This window comes from Ceratotherium simum, chromosome 21, assembly GCF_057802395.1.
Source record: "Ceratotherium simum simum isolate JZ-2026a chromosome 21, ASM5780239v1, whole genome shotgun sequence".
Taxonomy (NCBI): domain Eukaryota; kingdom Metazoa; phylum Chordata; class Mammalia; order Perissodactyla; family Rhinocerotidae; genus Ceratotherium; species Ceratotherium simum.
Window position 1 is genome coordinate 27216262 of NC_141920.1, and position 21323 is coordinate 27237584.

At 42.3% G+C, this 21323-nt stretch overlaps 1 protein-coding gene across 2 annotated transcripts in view; it reads right to left on the reverse strand.

Annotated features, from left to right (window-relative positions):
• Positions 1–21323, reverse strand: part of KIF3B (kinesin family member 3B) — a 36669-nt gene that overhangs the window by 14115 nt on the left and 1231 nt on the right. For both annotated transcript variants that reach the window (XM_004442481.3, XM_087445426.1), the window contains exon 2: positions 1309–2776. In XM_004442481.3, the coding sequence (XP_004442538.1) occupies positions 1309–2712 (1404 nt within the window). In that variant the 5' untranslated portion in view covers positions 2713–2776. The remainder of the gene's footprint in view (positions 1–1308; positions 2777–21323) is intronic.

Below are 21323 nucleotides of genomic sequence, written 5' to 3' on the forward strand. Positions count from 1 at the left end.
CAAAGTACAGCTTCATATAGTGGGGGAATGGGAGGCAAGAAAGAGATCACTTGTCATTTTTAAATTAATAAACACAGACACATTTTAGAGTAGAAATCAAAGCGCATAAATTCAATGAGATGGAACCCAACACTTCAAAGGAATTCTGGCTTGTAGTCAGGCAGTGGTCATCCTCAGACTTCCAGGGCTAGCTTTGCACTCTCCTCTGCCATTAAATCCCTGTGGCAACCCAGGGTCCAGGCACCTGATGGAATTGTATACTGCCACCAGAAAGAAGACTCAACACAGGGGAGCCTCCACACTCGAGAACACCACTCAGCCACCAGCACATGGGGGTTGGAGGTTGGGGGAAGGGGTTGACTACAAGGGAGCATTTGGGGGGTGATGGAACTATTCTATATCTTGTGTAATCAGGGCACTGCATATTAAAACCACAATGAGATACCATTTTATATCCAACAGATATACAAAGATTAAAGTCTGATAATCACAAGTGCTGGTAAGGAGGAGGAGCAACCAGAACTCACACCCTACTCTCGGAAGCTTCAATTCACACGTCCACCTTAGAAAACAAGACATTATCTAGTAAAGTTGAAGGTGCACATACTCTAGGACCTAACGGTGCCAGACAAGAAGTTCTTGCACATACATGTTCTCCTGGAGCCAAGTACAAGAACATTCATAGCAAAAAATGGAAACAACCCACACCATCAGGAGAATGGAATACCACGGAATTCTCAGAACAGTAATAATGAATGAATCACAGCTACAGGCATCAATATGCATAAATCTCTTTAACATAACATTGAGCAAATAAAAGCAAATGGCAGCAGTGGGATTCCATATAAAAGTAAAAATTATGTGAAACTAAAACTATCTTTTATTTAGAGATATATACTTATATGGGAAAACTACAAAGAAAAGCAAGGAAACAATAAACACTAAATCCAAGATAATGGTTACCCCTGGGAGAGGTGGGGGGCACAAAGAGCTTGTAAAGATATGGATGCTGTTCTACTTTTTACACTGGGGTGGGGTGTATATGGATGTTAGTTTTAGTGCTGTTTTTTTATACCTTGCACATATGTAATAATTATTCTTACTATGAATCCAACATTTAATTTTTTTTAATTTGAAAAAATAGTTTTTCTTCATTCAGTTCAATTCAACAAATGTTTATTGGGCACTGGATATCATGGAGGGGTTGGGAACGCAAAACCAAGAGAGACATCATCCCTCATATAATTTCTTTGATAAAACAAAAAGATTTGAAAGAAAAAAGGAAGGGCCTAAGGAAGGGTACAGTACCTTAATTTTGGCGCCCAGCATCTCAGCAGCATCCTTCTCCCGCCGCAGGTCCTCCATCTTTTTCTCCTTCTCCTTCAGCAGCCTCATCTTCTCCTCTGCAACCAAGCTGTGGTCCTCTACAATGGCCCGCTTCTCGATTTCCAGTTTTTCTTGCTGTTCCCTCCAGTAATCATCCTTATCATCCCCTTCCTCTTCACCCTCTTCTCCCTCCTCCTCCTCCTCTTCCCCACCCCCACCGCTGCCACCACCTTCCCTCCGCTTCTCTCGCCTCTTCCTCCTGCCAATGGACCGTTTTTCCAGCTGGGCCTTGAGCCGAGCAATCTCTTCCTGGAATTCTCGAAGGAGGGCATCTTTAGGGTCCTCATTGACCCTTGGCTTGTTCTTAATGTTTTTGGCACGGTTAGCATATCTCAGAGTGGTCAGAGTCTCTTCTACATTGTAAGAGGCAGGCCCCACGTTGGCTACCATCACAGTTTTAGCATTGCCACCGAGAGAATCTTGGAGGAGCCTGGTAAGTTTTGAGTCCCGATACGGAATGTGAGTGCTTTTGCCGTCCACCAGGGCAGAGATGACATTTCCCAAGGCTGAAAGGGACAGGTTGATCTTGGTCGCTTCCTTCAATCTTTCCCCTTGCGCACCGGTCTTGGCTTGCCGTTCACTACCAGCAAGATCTACAAGGTTCAATTTCCCTACACGGATATGGTTTTCTCCATCAAGGCCCACCTCGCTGCACTCAATAGTGATAACAAAAATCGCATGAGAACGCGAACTGTGCTCGTTCATGTTGGTAGCACCGACAGAACGGTTCTGGTTCCCCACATTCATCACGTGCTCTATTTCCTTCACACTCTTGGTGACAAAGGAAGATAGGTCTTTCACATACACTCCAGTGTCAGGCCTCTCTTTGAGCTCCAGCCTTTTGGTCTGATCCTTTGAGAGCAGATCTCGGATCTCCTCCTGGTAGATCTCTAAGTAAGAAGCCCTGACCAGGTACTGTTGATTCTGGGATCGAGAGATATGGGTGAAGATGTGATCAAATGAGTTAGGGATGACCCCTCTTTTTTCAGGGTCACCACGGACTCCTTCCATTGTGTAGGTTTTCCCAGTCCCGGTTTGTCCATAGGCAAAAATCGTCCCATTGAAACCCTGCAGGACGGAGTCCACGAGCGGTCGGAAGGTCTCATCGTAGAGTTCAAACTGCTTGGCATTCCAGTCATAGACTGCATCAAAGGTGAAGGTCTTGGGCATTTCATGGGCCACTCCTTTGGGGTTCTTCACAGACACCTGCCCCAGCTTCACATCCACATCCACCACCTTGTCATACGAAGCAGCCCTTTCCTTGCCATTCATGGGCCGACAGCGAACCACCACCCTGACTGACTCTGAGCTTTTTAACTTGGACATGATGAACTAGCACCGGGTCAATCTTGAGGGCTCTGAATCCAAAATGTCTCAGGATGCTAAGGTCCTAGAAAAAAAGCAAAAGTAAGTAAGGATAGTACAGTTGTCACTGGAGGCTGCTCAATAGCAGCTGACATATCCAAGCCACCTTCATCTTGCTAACCTTCTGATGGCTACATTTAATAGCTTTACTATACTGTGTATCTCCTCATGGGATTTTAACCAGCTTCAGTGGAAAAATAAACACTCTCATCCACCAATAGTGTTAACTAGTCTGTCTTCCCTTCAACCAACATTTTATCTTAAACTATAGGCTGAGGTAGCTGGAAACCTTTTAAAAGCCTGGATAATCTTATATCCTGTTGAACCACTAAAATCTTTACATAGAGCAATTTGGAACTATCTATTAAAATTTTAAATATACATACCTTTTGAGTAGTTGTACTCTTAAGAATTTATCCTACAGATGCATTGTCTTGTACCAAGACATATGGACAAGGATATCTGTTGTGGTACTATTTGTGGTAGCAACAGATCGTGGACTCAGAGGGGACTTATTAAACAAATATTTATTTAATATACAGTGGAATCCTATGAAGTTATTTAAAAGAATGTGCTAATCTAAATGTAATCCTATACCAAGATATGTTGTTAAGTGAAAAAAGTAGGTGAGGAACAGTGTGTATAGTATAATTTATACAGTATGTGAGAAGCAGGATACATGCATGTTAGGCATACAATTTTATTAGAAGTATACGTGTAAAAATGATAACAGTGGCAGCCTCAGCAGGGGAACTATGGGAACAGGGGTCTCGGAGGTCTAGGCAGAGAGAAAAAAACTTTCACTGTATATTCATTTATTTGTACTGTTTGAATTGCCTCTTTTGTGCTGATAATATTTTTCAATTCTAAAATCATCAATAAAAACTGGTTTGTGCCAATGTGTTCAAATAAATGAGGATGTGGTATAATGCATTACATAGAAAGCACCTATCGGATCAGTGAACTTAGAATTTGAATGCAAATAAGAAATTAGGTGTTAAAAAATTTTAAAGTAAAAACAAAAAAGAGAACTTCACTTAGTGCCAGAAAACTCAAGGAGCAGAAGAAAAGATGATTAGGGGCCGGCCCGGTGGAGCAGCAATTAAGTGCTTGCGCTCCGCTTCGGCGGCCCAGGGTTCCCAGGTTCGGATCCCAGGCGCGCACCGCTTGTCAAGCCATGCTGTGGCGGAGTCCCATACAAAGTAGAGGAAGATGGGCATGGATGTTAGCCCAGGGCCAGTCTTCCTCAGCAAAAAAGAGGAGGATTGGCACTGGATGTTAGCTTGGGGCAAATATTCCTCACAAAAAAAGAAAAGATGATTAAATGGGTCCTTTGGGAAGCGGGAGGGAGCAAGCAATAAGAGTAAAGTGGTACAGATGAGGACCTCAAACTCCTGAAAACCTCCGTGTGGGGGTTTTTAAAAATAGGTAATTCACACGGTTCTTGATTCAAAAGGCCCTTCAGTGACAGGTCCCTCTCCCTCAACTGTTCTCCCGTTACCCAGTTCCCTGCCCACAAGGCAAGTGTTATTAGATGTTTCATCTTCTTGAGTAGTTTATGCATAACAAGCAAATATGTATTAACACATACTTATCTCCTCCCTTTTTACACGGCCTAGTATGCTATACAGTAATACACAGTGTCCTGCATCTTGCTTTGTCTCACTAAACAACATATCTTGGAGTTTGTTCCCTCAGTAAATGTAGAGCTGCCTTATTCTTTATGACAGCAGCAAACTATCTCACTGTATGGAAGCATCATAATTTATTTAACCACCACTCTAGCACTTAAGCTGTTTCTGATCTTTTACTGTGAAAAACCTAGGACTACGTCCTTTCATGTGTGGATATATGTAAGGATAAATTCCTAGAAGTAGAATTGCTGGATCACAGGATATACGCATTTTTATTTTAATAGATACTTAGAACAGCGATAACAACATTCTTTTTAGTTGTGAGAATGACCCACTCCCTGCCAACGAAAGGGTGGGAGAATATGAAGCAGTGATGGGCCACTCTAGGCATATATGCTGCAGGTTAACAAATAGAGAGAGTCAATATTTTCCCCCACTGATCTCTCATGAACTGTTCTTCTGCTAAGCACATGGAAACACAAAAAGTTACTTTTCACATTTCTTCTAGTTGTTACATGTAATAAAATGTCTAGAATAAAGAACCGAAGACATCTTACCCTTTCTGAACCTGTTTTCTGTAAAACAAGGATAATTCTCCTTCCTTATGGATGATTGTGAGACTAAGAGGCACTGACAAAGGTGGAAGTTCTTTGTGAACTAATATAAAGCAAGATTAAAATTATTTAACAGATTCATCCCAAACCCTTGTAAAACGGTCATTCCAGAGAATACCAGTGAGCCCTAATTTTATGCATTAAACATAATCACTAGACTAACATTTTCTCTGGTTCAGTTTGTAGTCATCACCCCCCCCAAAAAAAAAAATCAGATTAAATTGAGATCCAAATACCTAATCAATGTTCAGTTAGAAGTAAATCTCAAGCCATTTAAAGAAAACTATGTAAACAGCAGCCCTTCATTCATCACCTTCTAGATGCTATTGGAATTTTGCCAGATGAGAAGAAAGAACCAGATGTTAGAATGGCAGGTCTGTCTACTACGTCTCCTTTTCTTTTCCGGGGGAATAGCCCCCAAGCTACAGCTGTGGCCCATCCCTTGCCTGTCCCTCCCTCCATTTCAACAGAGGCCTGCAAAAGCTGTCTAGGGGCCAAGCTCAAACCCAGTCCCCCGAGCTTCCTTTGGGGGGCGTCTGCTGCAGTGCATGGGACGGTTAGACAGGATCCTAGACTTGGAGTAAGAAACCTAAGGGGGTAGGTGGGGAATGGGTCAGTGGAGAGGACCTATTCTTCTGCATTACCTACCCCTGAAGAGGCAGAGCTGTCCAGCTTTTACCTATTAAAGATTGTGTCCCCAAGCCTGTTCGGAAAAAAAAAAGCCTGCAGCAGGCTGACCTTGACATTCAGTTGCTGATGTTCAGCTGTTATAGCCCAGTATATTTTTTGAGCTCTCCAAAACGATAAAAACAAAAGAATGATAATGACCTACAATAATCTGAAATATCTTTTAAAAAGAAGGAATTCCCAAAGCCTGAGTCCCCTTAATTAAATCTCCACAGAACACAGAACACCATTTCTTTTCTGAACTCACCGAACTTGACTGAGCTAGTCATGTATTACTGACATACTATTTCAGGAAGATGGACTAATTTAATTTCCTACCACGAGGGCTTACAATCTTGCTCTGGGTCCTCCTCAAAGGAGAGGGTTTTCTTGGAAGGATGCCCTGATCCTCTTTCTTTATTACCTTCCTTCTTCTTCTTCTAGTTGGTCTCATTACAGTGATAAATCTTTAAAGGAACTCGCAGCACTGCTAGGAAAGAAGGATCGCCTTCATCCTGAAGACTTTTTCTGCTAGAACTTGTCATTCCAGTGTTAACGACCACTGTGTGAATGGCTACTACATGTGAAAAAGTGAGTTTTTCCCCAACTTCATCTCTTTTGTCTGCTGAGGAAATCAGTGGCACATTTCTCAGGGCAGCCGCACTCTTCCAGACTATTCTCCAACTCTTTCATGTTTGGCTTCAACCCTTACCTTTGCTAGTTGTCGTGGAGTCTTACCTCAAATTCTAGAACTAGGTGTGGATTGGATTCTCAATAACTATGGGCTTCCTATAGAGATTCTAGGACAGAGGTCACAAACTGCTCATATTCTACCTAAAGCATTTTATTTTGCCCACCTATTGTTAAGGGAAAAAAAACCTCGGCAATTCCACTCTTATATACATGTATGTCCTGGTGAAAATCCTTTGCACGTGCACACAAGGAAACATGGACAAGGATGCTTCCTGCAACATCATTAAAATAGTAGAAAAACTGGAAACAACCTAAATATCCATTTATAGGAGAAATAAAGATAAAACATGGTATACAGTCATGCACCACATAATGACATTTCAGTCAATGGACCGCATATACGACGGTGGTCCCATAAGATTGGTACCATATAGCCTAGGTGTGTAGTAGGCTACACCATCTAGGTTTGTGTAAGTACACTTGATGTTCGCACAACGACGAAATCACCTAATGACACATTTCTCAGAACATATTCCTGTTGTTAAGCAATGCGTGACTGTATTCATATTATAGACGGTATACTATTAAGTAGTAAAAAGGAATAAATTAGAGCAGGGGTCAGCCAACTACAGCTACAGGCCAAATCTGGCCCACAGTCTGTTTTTGTAAATAAAGTTTCACTATAACACAGCCACGCCCTTTTGTTTACATATTATCTCTGGCTGCAGTAGCTACCAAATAGCAGAGTTGAGTGGTTGCAGTAGAGACAGTATGGCCCACAAAACCCAAAATATTTACTACCTGATCTTTTACAGAAAAGTTTGCCAACCCTGAATCAGAGGTATATATATTTACATGGATAAATAAATAGGTTGAGTGAAAAAGCAAGCTGCAGAGTGATAACTATGATTAAAGACTTATAAAACAATATGGTGCTCATGGATTCGCATTTATGTATTTATTAAATACAGTCACGTGTCACTTAAGGACAGTGACACGTTCTGAGAAACGTGTCATCAGGCGATTTCATTGTTGTGTGAATATCACAGAGTGTACTCACACAGACCTAGATGGTATAGCCCACTACACACCTACCTGGCTGTATGGTAGTAATCTTACGGGACCACCGTTGTATATACGGTCCATTGTTGACCAAAATATCGTTATATGGCACATGACTATATTTCTCCTACAACTGCCCAGCCCAATCTCCTATTAGTGGCGCCTGACTGTATAAAAAATAAGATAGAAGGATATGCAACAATTTATAATAGTGGCTGCCCAAATTGGGCAGGGTGAAGTGTAAAGAATGGGACTAGAAATGGGAAGGATACTTCAGTTTTATCTGTAATATTTTATCATTTCTCTTAAAAAAAAAAACAGAGAAATGAGGCTTGAAGCAAATAAGAGAAAATGTTAATGACTGTCAATTCTGGCTGTTTCCTGTATTATTCCCTGAATGTTTAAAATTTCTCAAAAAAAAAAATACCGCCAATTTCACATTTTAAAAAACAGATTTTCTGCTTCTCTGGGAGAATGGGAATATCTGACAGCTCCAGGCCTGTGCCCCGAGTGGCAGCATTGGGGACCTGAGCAAGAGCTGCCTCTGGTGGACCTAGCCTCTCCAAGTCTCCCCAACCCTCACTCTCTACTATCTCACACCCAGTATGCTTTGTTCATTTATACTTCCTGCCTGGCTGCTGTAGGCATCTCTGTCTATGACCAAATTCATGTATATATGGTCTGAGGAAGAAAGGCCTGCCATGCTGGTCCATCTTTTTAAATGACATTTACCACGGCTCTGTAATGACATGGAAAATGCTTATCATAAAATGAAAAAGCATTTTACAAAATCGAATGCATGCAATCACAATTGTATAAAAATAAGACACACATCAAAACATCAATAGTGGTCCACTTTGGGTGACGGGACTACAGGTGATTTCCCCTACTCCTTCAACATTTCTGTGTTTCCCAAATTTTCTTTAATGAGTATGTGGTATCTTCAAATGGGAAAAAAAATAAAAGTTTCACAATTCCCCAGAAACATCCCTGCAAGGAGGAGCAATCTGTGGGCACAGAGTGCACACTAACACATCTTGAATCAATACATTCCAACACAATGTCCTCTAAGATCAGACTAGGCAATCACCTGCCAACTGCATGGCCTGGAGTTCAAGGACTCAGAGTGTGTGAAAGGCAGGCCGAGCCACAGATCACACCGGCCATCAGAAAAGCACTGCAGGGCTGGCCCCGTGGCTTGGCGGTTAAGTGCGTGGCTCCACTGCTGGCGGCCCGGGTTCGGATCCCGGGCACGCACCGACGCACCGCTTCTCCGGCCATGCTGAGGCCGCGTCCCACATACAGCAACTAGAAGGATGTGCAGCTATGACATACAACTATCTACTGGGGCTTTGGGGAAAAAGAAAGAAATAAAAATAAAATTATAAAAAAAAAAAAAGAAAAGCACTGCAACACTCGGGCAAGGCGATAAAAGCGACTCCCTGTTAACCAGCCCAAACCAACTCCCTCTGCAGGTTTCTCTCAGGGGAAGCAGCTGTTTCTACTCTGTATCCACCTCATCGCCATCAATACTACTCTCTTTGACAACCATCGCTAACTGTTTTGAAGTATCAGGACTCCTTATTTGCAATCCCTGAACCATGCCAAGAAAGCAAGTCCAATTCTAGGTCTCTGGTGCTCAGGATGGCCAGTTACCACAATGGGAGTTACACAATTTTCAAAACAAAGGTATTCATTTCCAGTTGAAAACTAACATCACTGCCCTGCAGAACTTTTAAAAGGACATGGGATTTGTGTTGTGTTGAGGGAATAGTTCTATACTTGCTTATATGTGCATAAAAAATATGTGGAGGGAGGGCCGGCCCGGTGGCTTAGCGGTTAAGTGCGTGCATTCCGCTACTGGCGGCCCGGGTTCAGATCCCGGGCGCGCACCGACGCACCGCTTCTCTGGCCATGCTGAGGCCGCATTCCACATACAGCAACTAGAAGGATGTGCAACTACGATATACAACTATCTACTGGGGCTTTGGGGAAGAAAAAAAGGAGGAGAATTGGCAATAGATGTTAGCTCAGAGCCAGTCTTCCTCAGCAAAAAGAGGAGGATTAGCACAGATGTTAGCTCAGGGCTGATCTTCCTCACAAAAAAAAAAAAAAAATTAAAAAAAAAAAATGGAGGGAAATGCAAGAGCCAGATAACAACCCCGGGTGCCTGTAGGGAAAAGAGCTGGGTGGCTGAGGGCCAAGAGTAGAAGGGAGACGTTTCACTGTATACCTTTCTATATCGCAAGTTTTTTTATTTTTTTTCTTTTTTGAAGAAGATTAGCCCTGAGCTAACATCTGTTGCCAATCCTCCTCTTTTTGCTGAAGCATATTGGCCCTGGGCTAACATCCGTGCCCATCTTCCTCTACTTTATATGTGGAACGCCTGCCATAGCACGGCTTGATAAGCAGTGCATAGGTCCGCACCCGGGATCTGAACCTGCAAACCCCAGGCCACCGAAGCAGAGTGCGCCAACTTCCCACTATGCCACCGGGCCGGCCCCTCTTAAGTTTTGAATCATGTGACTACATTACCTAATCAGAAAAATAAAATTAGGGGAAAAAAGAAAAAATTAGGAGAAATTTCACAAAACGGTAATATTTTGTGAAATTATAAAACTCATTTTCCTCTTTTCATCTATCCATTTTTACTGACCACCACAAATATAAGGTAATTAAAATGTTTTAACTGATGAACAAAGGGCCCTAGGAGTAAAATTACTTGTCTCAACTTTATGGTGAAGCTTCATAAAAGAGCTTCTATAAGTTCTACAGCAGTGGCATCTTTAACTTCCTAATGTCAATGTAGCATGTCACGTAGCCTCAGCCCTAAAAGGCATTCAGAGCAAAGATGTCAAAATAACAGACTAATAAAATATAGCTGCTATTACAGGCACTGTTCGTAAACATAAAGTCATCTTTTTTGTAAGCCAAACAGTTGTGTGAACGGTCTGAAAACTTTCAAACTGTCTACATACGAGAGCCACAGCATCTCAAACGGGCACAAATTATTTGAGAGCAGGTGAGCAATCAATATGCTGAAATGTAACACTTGAAATGTAATCCTCCCTTGAAACAGCAACTCCACGTCTTGGAGTTACTTTAAGGACATCACTGAATAACTGAATACATGTGCAGGATGCATGTTCATATGTACGTTTATCACAGCACCATCTCTAACCACTTCAATACTCATCAGTAAGGGACTGATTAGATTACGACCCATCTCTAGAATGGGAAATTACGCAGTCATTAAGAATGGCAACAAACCTCCAGGTATTTACATGTGGGAAGATGCTCATGATATTTTGTTGAGTGAAAAAGAGCAGGCTACTAAACAGAAGACTTACTAGGATGCGATTTACGTTTCCATGTGTACATGCACATGTGCAGAGAAAGTCGTGGGAGAGACAGTGTAAAGTCACAGTTAAAAGCACGAGAGTTTGTGTTCAACAGGTCAGGGTTTGAATTTCTACTCTGCCACTTAGCTAAAAAATCTTGAGAAAGTTACGTAAGTCATAGTTTCTTCTTTAAAATGGGGTTAATAACAACTCCTACCTTAAACATCTGTTTTAAGGATTAAATAAGCTAATAAATATTAAATGCTTAGCCATGTGCAAGATGCTCGGGAAACACTCAGGAAATGCCAGCACTATTGATGTCTAGGGGTGAGCCTGCAAGTGATTTTTTTTGCTTTCTCTGGCCTTTATGATAGGTGCATATATTTTGTTTCTTATAATCAAGCAGGGGGATGGCAATAAAGCTATTTTTTCTTTGGGGAAAAAACGTCTAGCACCTTGATTTCAGCTTAAGTGTCTTACAAAGACAGGCTACTTATCTGGGAAGAAAGCTAGAAAAGTCACAGACAAGAAACACGAACAACTAAATGTCTGCCCTGAATTCAGACTGGCGCCATGCACTCCCTGCCATTTGATGACCCAAACAGGCAGACAAAGAAAGTATTTCTCTAGGGAGAAAAGAGAGGGAAAGAAATCCTTTTTTGTATCCAACTGTGAAACATTCATAAAATACATTCAAGTTTAGAGGACACTTTTCATTTAGAATCAGTGTGGGTCTGGGGTTTTGTTGTATTCAATAGGCACAATTCACAGTAAATCAAGAGGTTAATGTGTATCTCTCTTCTAATCCTCAAAATCACCTTATGAGGAATAGGTATTAGCCCCGTTTTAAAAATAAGGATGGAAGGCTCAGGGAAATTAACTTGCCCAAGGTCACAGAGCAATTAAGTGGAACAGTTAGGAGTCAAAACCAGGTTTGTCTTATTTTAAAACCCATATATAAACTTATTTTAAACTCACACACACATATGCATATACATAGGTGTGGATCAATATATGCATAGATTAAAACAATTCTAGCTGTAAGTTGAGTACAGTGAACAAGAAAATCTTCCCCCTACCCCTAGGGAGATACTCAACGAATATGCAAGCATTAATGTATCTGTATTGCCCCCTCACCTTTTTTTTTTTTTTTAAACTCAGGTGGAAGTGTACTATGCACTATTCTCCATCTTTACAGATCTTGGAGACAATCTCCCTTCCTCCTTTTAAATAGCTGCCTAGATGCCACGGTATGGTTGTCTTATAATGTATTTGATTAGTCCCCTGCTGAGGGACCTTCTGATGGTTTCTGGTCTTTTGCTACTGCAAACAATGCTGCAGTGAATATCCTGACACTACACCCTTAGCTACAGGTGGGAGTAATTAGCAGCACTCATTCCTAGAGGTGAAACGCTACACATGTTCCTTTAGACAGAGGGCGGCATCCTACCCCCTCCCTAGGCTGTACCACTTAACCCCACCAACAGGGTACCCTGTGGCCCACACGACCCCAATATACAGAGCACACGCTCTGAACCACCACAAAGCTATGAAGCAGGAAGAGCCTTCCTGCCAGGAACTTCTCCTTCCATGTACTAATCGAGGAGAAAAATGAAGTTGTTTCTCTGCTAAAAATTTACACTCTGATGTAAGAGACTTAATCAACCAAATACAACATTTGGCCTTGACTGGGGACCTTTTTCTGGATCTTGATTCAAAAAAACCAACTGTTAAAAAAACATACGAGATAATCAAGGCCATTTGAACACTGGATATTAGATGATGATAAGGAATTACCGTTACTTTTTTAGGTGTGACAACGGTATTTTTTTTTATTTTTATTTATTTATTTTTCCCCAAAGCCCCAGTAGATAGTTGTATGTCATAGTTGCACATCCTTCTAGTTGCTGTACATGGGACACGGCCTCAGCATGGCCGGAGAAGCGGTGCGTCGGTGCACGCCCGGGATCCGAACCTGGGCAGCCAGCAGCGGAGCGCACACACTTAACCGCTAAGCCACAGGGCCGGCCCTGACAACGGTATTTTTTAAAGAAGGTTCTGGGCCGGCCCCATGGCGTGGTGTAAGTGTGCACACTCCGCTGCTGGCGGCCCGGGGTCCAGATCCCGGGTGCACCGATGCACCGCTTGTCAGGCCATGCTGTGGCGGCATCCCATATAAAGTAGAGGAAGATCAGCATGGATGTTAGCCCAGGGGCCAGTCTTCCTCAGCAAAAAGAGGAGGATTGGCATGGACGTTAACTCAGGGCTGATCTTCCTTACAAAAAAAAAAAAGAGAGATACACACAAAAGTATTTTCAGATAAATACTGGGATCTGGGATCAAAATAATCAGGGGTGGGGTCGAGCGGATGGGAGGTTATAGGTGAAACAGAATTGCAACGTGCTGAGAACCGCTGGAGCCGGGTAGTGGGTTCATGGTTCATTACAGTACTCGATTTTTACGTATGCTCGAGATTCTCCAAAAATGAAAAAAAATTTGCCCTCTGACCAATGGCTTTTCTTTCTTTCTTTTTAACTTTTAAGAACTTTTTAATTGTGGTAAAAGAAAAAAACACATAATATAAAATGTACCCTCAACCATTTTTAAGTGTACAGTTCAATAGTGTTAACTATATCTGCATTGTTGTGTAACAGATCTCTAGAACTTTTTCATCTTGCCAAACTGAAACTCTACACCTATCAAACAACAACTCCCCATTTCCCCCCTCTCCCCAGCCCCTGGAGACCACCATTCTCCACGCTGTAGCATGTGACAAGATCTCCCTCTTTTTTAAGGCTAAATAACATCCCACTGTATGTATAAACCACATTTTCTTTATCCATTTATCTATCCATGGACATTTGGGTAGCTTCCACCTCTTGAATATTGTGAATAATGCTGTAGTGAATATGGGTGTGCTCAATGACTTTTCATTATAATCAGACAGCCATTCAGCTGGGTAGAGAGCCATAGCAAAATCTGGATTTAAAAGGGGGAGGTGGCCTGGAATAATGAAAAAGAGAGGCAGACACACCTGGGATTGAAACCCAGTCCTACCATTCCCAGCTCTGGGACTCCATGCAAATTCCTTCAGTCCTCTGAGTCTATTTCCTCATCCATAAAATGGGAATACCACTGATAGTAAGAATACCACTAATAATAGCAGAGGACAGCATCACAGTGCCTGGTTCACAGGAGGTGCTTCTGCGCTGACCCAATGTACATGAGAAAAACCCTGAGACTTGGAGAGGGAAGTAACACGGCACACTGAGTTAATAAGTGACAAGGTAAGCAGAAATCAGGTCTCCCGGGCTCCAAAGTTCATGGCCTTTTTTCCACACCAGCATGTTCTAAATGTCAGTCATCAGATTATCTCTTCACAATTTTTGCCATATCCACGTACACCACCCATACTATTATTTACTTAAGGTCTTTCTTTAAACCTACTTTCTTCTAACACAAATTTATTTTCAAAAGAAACTTTATATCACTCTCATAAATGGAAAATTAGTATCATTTGTTGTAAATAGAAAGTAACTGAAAATAAATATGAGGACACACAACAATGTTACTAAATTTTAGCTAGATACTGTAGTTTACCTAAGGCCTAAGGCCTGATCTCTCTTGGTTAGAAGCAAACTTAGCAAGAAACAGTTAAGAAACAGACTAGAACCAAACAAATATTCTCCGTGACATAGTCAGAAGAACCAAAAGAATTTAAAAGGGAATCACTCTTGGGGCCAGCCCAGTGGTGTAGTGGTTAAGTTCGCGTGCTCTGCTTCAGCAGCCCAGGGTTTGCAGGTTCGGATCCTGGGCGTGGACCTACACACTGCTCATCAAGCCATGCTGTGGCGGCATCCCACATACAAAATAGAGGAAGACTGGCACAGATGTTAGCTCAGCGACAATCGTCCTCAAGCAAAAAGAGGAGGATTGGCAACAGATGTTAGTTCAGGGCCAATCTTCCTCACCAACAAAAAAAAAGGGGGGAGGATAACTCTTACTATGTCATTCGACATAATTTAGGATCTTGTGTTTGAGTGTCACCTAAAATCGTGTCCTGTTCCACTTGGATCAGCTCTGCAGAATATAACCCTATCCAGATCCCCGAAAGTAGAATCCCATTTTACCAAGATCCCTGGTGATGCGTGTATATATGTGAATGTTGGAGAAGCTATGCCTACATATGCCACTCTTATAGTAAACACTTCCCAAAGCTGATCAACCAGAATGTCCTATAAATCACAGGGTTTATGTCAGTAATATCATGAGTTAAATACTTTTTAAAAACCCCTCTCCAGGGCCGGCCCCGAGGCTTAGCGGTTAAGCGCGCGCGCTCGGCTGCTGGCGGCCCGGGTTCAGATCCCGGGTGCGCACCAACGCACCGCTTCTCCGGCCATGCTGAGGCCGCGTCCCACGTACAGCAACTAGAAGGCTGTGCAACTATGATATACAACTATCTACTGGGGCTTTGGGGGATAAAAATAAATAAAAAAAAAAGAGTAGAATCTAAAAACCCCTCTCCAAAGGTCCACCAGAACTGGTCTTGGTTCACTGTCCAATTCCATAATGGGCTTGCTCTCAGAGCTCACGCAGAACACAAAACTGATAACGGACATACAGTATTTCTGGTTAATGTCACCAACCAACAACCTGTTCAGAGAATGAAGGGTTTAAATGCTAACAGCCCATGTTCTGGGTCCCACTCATAGGGAATTCTGTATCAAAAAGAAAAACAGATCAAGGAGAAGCAGCAAAGACTGAGAAAAACTGTTATTTATGGTATGTGAATTATATCTCAATAAAGCCTTTTTTTTTTAAAGATACTTTTAGAGGATCCTAATCAAATTTTAAGAAGGAAAATACACCGTTCTCCTTTAGAACTTTTTAAAGTTCTAACTTTCCCAAACCATTTATTTGGAAGTGTTCTCTTATGAGGCTAAGAGAGAAGCAAAGGCGTCCAGCACAGCATTATATATGATTATAAAAAGCTGTGTACAACTTAAATGCCCAATGCTAGGGATAGTTTACTAGTTCATAATTACTAAACACGGAAACACAGAAAAATGGTTATGAAATGTTAAGTGAACATTTCCAAATGCAAAATGAGAGGTACACTTTGAGTACATCTATCTAAAAATATATCTGCCAGAGGCCGGCCCCGTGGCATAGTGGTTAAGTGCGCGTGCTCCGCTGCTGGCGGCCGGGGTTCGGAGCCTGGGCGCGCACCGCTTGTCAGGCCATGCTGTGGCGGCGTTCCACATGAAGTGGAGGAAGATCGGCATGGATGTTAGCTCACGGCCAGTTTTCCTCAGCAAAAAGCGGAGGACTGGCAGATGTTAGCTCAGGGCTGATCTTCGTCACAAAAAAATAAATAAAAAAAATAAAAATATATCTGCCTTTTTGTGGTCAAGTAAGCTGAAATTGAGTTAACATTTTCACAGGTAATCCCTCCCCACTGAATTGTAATAATGTCTGCCTTTCAGACATTATTTGTTTAGATACTGCCTTGTTAAAAACAATATTTAAGGAGGCTGCCTTTATAATTAAAAATTTTTAACAAAGGATCTAGTTTAAAGAAATCATCAGAAATGTAGACAAAGGTTAACACAAAGATAACCATCAAGATGTTATCTGTAGGGCCGGCCCCGTGGCTTGGTGGTTAAGTGAGTGCGCTCCACTGCTGGCGACCCGGGTTCGGATCCCGGGCTCCCACCGGCGCGCTGCTTCTCTGGCCATGCTGAGGCCGCGTCCCACATACAGCAACTAGAAGGATGTGCAGCTATGATACACAACTATCTACTGGGGCTTTGGGGGGAAAAAATAAATAAATAAAATCTTTAAAAAAAAATAAAAAAAAAAAAAGATGTTATCTGTAGCATTCTTTATAAACATTTAAATATTGAAACTAGCCTCAATGACAACAGTAGGGAAAACAGGTAAGAACTGCACGTTCACGAGATAAAGTATATTTAGGAATATATTTATCTTTGGACAGTAAGAGGTTAACAGTGGTTATTTCTGGGTGGTGGGACTTAAGGTGAATCTTATTTAATCTTTTCAGGATTTTCCTCAATGGAAATTTATTATTTTTATAATCAGGAAAAAAAATTCTATTAAAAAAATGCTGGCAATTGAAGAAACAAGGAAGAAAGAACACTACATATCTCTTAGGCTAGAATCTGACTGGTTACTGCAGATCTTGCACAACCAGTAACTATTTCCACCAAGAACTATCTTCTTGTGGTTATCGTAAGTAACTTGAGCTGATATTTTATCTTACCTGGATGGAATTTTTTATGATTTACTAGCTAGATTTTTTTGCTTCGGTTATTGAAATGTGTTATAAAGTAATGATTACTGCAATGCACAAAGCTGCTGGAGACAATGCTACAAGCTTTTAGTTTCTGTTTATGTCACACACAAAAGCATAGAAGAGCCAGCCCATCCTGAAACCACCGCTGAAGGTGATATGAAGGACCCCACAGTGGGTAGCAGCATGTCATATCTCAACTCCCAATAATCCATTACTATTTGTGTTTCACTTGGACCCACTTCCGTTTATACACTATGTTCAAATATGAAACAGGCAAGTGCTGCAAATATCTTGCCAAAAACTTTAAAAATAAAACCACACCCACCACAATGATTAGTGGTGCTCTCTAATGCAAACTATGATTTAAATAAATCAGCATACTAAAGATAGATCTGCCAGCGTGTGAAGAGCTCAATGTCTGCAATCAGTGTGACAAAGTGAGGAGACACAATGTGTCACCATGATTAACTGAGACTTAAACACGAACATCCCAAGCTGCAGTGCAGATGTATGATGCTGATAAGATGAGCTGATTGTAAGGATCTCAGACTGCCAAGAAACATGCTCTAAAAGCCCCACCCCGGAAAGTCTGGGAGAAAGCCCAGCATGAAGTCACCAAGGGAGAAGAAAATATCACCCAACTCAAAGCTCAGTCCTTTAGGCAGACCCCATGCCTAAAGGGCATGCCTAAAGGAACACAGACTGTTCCAGGTCCTTATTTTGCATATATAGAGACTGAGGGCCAGAGAGGTTGAGTTACTTGCCGCAGGTCACACAGCAAGCGGCAGAACTGCTATAAGAATTCATGCCTCTACCCAGATCCCACTGCTTTTTCACACTAGCATTTCCTGTGATGGTATAGGCCTTGCCCAAGAAATCTTTCTAAGAGTCTAGGGAGATAAGGAGATGCTGAAAGGAAAATAATGAGCCCACAGGGCAAAGAGGGAGAACTGAGGCACTACAAAATTGAATCATGTGCAATTAGTCAGCAGGTAGTACAGGACTGGAGCCACCCTCTTCTCATGGCTGTAGATATTATCACCAGAATCAAGAAACAGATTAGGGCTGAATGACTCAGAATACGAGCTCCCAGTTCCTATCTGCTTCAGCTATTTCAGCCTGAGCTGGATGCTAAGAAGTATGAGAGGCAGCCTATCTTACAAACTGGATATCTCTTTGTTGCCTATCAGTCAAGTAATTGATACCCATAGTTACGTTAAAATAGCTCAAGGGTTTTCCCCTGATTTCTTCAAACATTCTTTGAAGTCACATTTTTCATCAGCATTTAAAATTAGTTACCCAGGTACAGAAGAGAAAGGCCTTTGACGTCAGGGATGTACTGCCCACCTGAAAAACAGATGTTTGTGGTAGAGTGAGTGGTAGAAAGAGCGATGGACTGGGAGTCAGCAGATCTGGAGACGTCATTTGACTTTTCTGTGCCTCTACTTTTGTCTTCTGGAAAGTGAGATTCATAACAGTACTGATGTTACAGGGTTGCCATAAAGAATGAGATAACGTGTAAAATGCTTAGAACAGTGTTTGGCTCAATAAATGTTAGCTATTCCTATTACTTTCATTATCGTTATCATTGACAAGTCCTAGTTCTCCTACTTATTTCCAAATGAGTGCATCTCAAGCTTTCATGTGCAGAGGAAACACCCGGGGCTCTTGGTAAAATACAGACTGTTTTATGAGATCTAGGCTTAGATTTGGCATTTTTTTTTTTTCTAAGGAAGATTTCCCCTGAGCTAACATCTGTTGCCAATCTTCCTCTTTTCGTATGTGAGCTGCCGCCACAGCATGGCCATGGACAGACGAGTGGTGTGGGTCCACGCCCGGGAACAGAACCCAGGCCGCCAAAGCAGAGCACACTGAACTTAACCACTAGGCCACAGGGGCTGGCCCTTAGATTCTGCATTTCTACCAAGCTCCCAGGTGACATGGATGCCTTTGTCATGCAGAACACACTTGGAGCAGCAAGGATCTACCTAACCCAGTGCATAGCAAGTGCTTAATATTATTGACAAAAACAAATGACCTGTCAGCATCTGAATGCTTCACCTGCAAACTAGGGATAATGCATATTCCACGTGATGGCAACTGACCGAACATCAGTAAATGAGAATGCACAGGAAAGAGCATACTAGACTGCAAACGAAGCTATACAAGTGGAGGTGGTAGGATTATCAGTCTTACTACTTACAATGTTGAATTTACAACATTGTAAAGCCTAAATTTACAAGTGCAGTTATTAGCATATATGGAAAGAAGGCCTGAATTCCCCTGCTCAGAAGAGATACTCCATTCAAGGATCCTCTAGGAATTCTGGCAGAACACGACAGCTTTTTAAGGGATTCCCAAATCAAAAGCTCTGAAACTTTAGAAATGTCATTCGATGGCCAAGGAGAGAACCACCTTGGCAGGGAAAGTGTGGCCATTTGAGGCACTGAGAGTGAGCTTCACGAGTGATTCCATTCTCTCTCCCAGAGCTGGCCAGCCTCCTTCCAGCCTTCAATGGCCAAGATGTCGAGTCAGGAGAGCAACGCCAACAGCCTGAGACAGATGGGCACTGCCCTGGCAAGGCCCACATCTACCACTCCACAAGCTGGCAAAGGGCCAGACGGCATGAAAAGCAGGGCTGATGGATGTCCAAGGTGGAGGCTTCAATGAGATGTACCTGGCTGTCTTCCTGCAGCATAATCGAGGGTCAGCTCCCCACAGACTATAAGGTATGATGTTTATACCTTGTGCCTCTCCTCCAATGGGTTCACAGTGAACCACAGCGAAGTCTTCCTCACAGGGCACCTTACCAAAAAGCCCTCTCATCATTTCAGAGGCAGATGGCACCACCAACACCTACTTAAGTGTTCAGGCCAAAAACCCAGGAGTCATCCTCGATTCGTTTAGCTCTCTCCCCAACCACCATCCTGCTGGTTCTGCTTCCAAAACACATCCCCAATCCACCCTCTTTTATCATCTCCACTGCCACCACCCTGGAAGGTCACCATCACCTCTCACCAAGCCTCCTAATTCCTCTCCTGGCTGCCATTCTTACGTCCCTTAAAATTCATTAGCCACACAGAGGCCAAAGTGTTTTTCAAAAAAACAAAAAATAGATGATGTCACTCCCCTTCTCAAAGCCTTCATTGGCTTCCCATTGCTTTTAGAATAAAATCCCAACTCCTTACTCTAGCCTACAAGGCCCTTATATGATCTGAGGCCTCACCTCCAGCCCCCACATCGGCCCACCTCACCATTCTCCCTCTCCCTCCACCCCCGATTTGTGCTTGGCATAAAGAGATTTAGTAAATATTTACTGAGTTGGAAGTTGGGCTACCAAACCTGGCATCCTACCATCAGCTTTTGTCTTTCCTTGCAACCCATTCTGGCATGGGATTGCAGGCTCCTGGGGCAATCTTGTAATAATGCTGACATTTATGTAATACTGTGACAGCTACTGTCTCAAGCTTGCAATGACCTCGTGAGGCTGACAGACCTGGTATTATCAGTACATCCTTTAATTTATTCATTCACCAACCATAAATAGAATACAAAGTATAGTACACGTGCTATGTTAAGCCCAAATAACAATAGCTAACATTTACCAAACATGCCAGGCACTTAACATGTGCTGGGCTCAAATAAATCCTCACGACAGCCATCCATGACGGATACTATTATTATCCCCATTTTACAGATGACGAAACTGCGGCACAAAGGGGTGAAGTAAATAACTCAGTGGCATGAAGCCTGGAAGAAGCAGAGGCAGGATTTAACCCAGGCAGCCTGATTCCATGCTTTTAAACCAACACGCAATCGGAGGTGCACAACAGCACTGTAAGGGCCCTCAGATATTATCTAGACTACCCCTTTCACTTTAAAGAGGAGGGGACTGGGGACAGGGAAGCCCCCTTTTAAACATTCCAGCTCTTTTTTGAGGTCCACACTTTGGATAGTATCTATTTAAATGAAGCTTTATGTAAGATGTGTTTCCTTGCCACTGGAAGAAAAGTATCTAGCCACAGCAGTTAGAAGTAACAAAAGAATACCCTCATGGCTTTGTAACAGCTACTGTTGAGAAATCAGAGGCAGGGTATGGGGAGAAAATACAGGATTTACGTGGAAACATGTCCAACTCCATCATTTAATAGCAATAAGATTCTTAGGCAAGTCATTCACTTTTCTGAGCCTCAGTTTTCTCATCTGTGAAATGGCGATAACATCACCACCTACCTGGCAAAGTCTA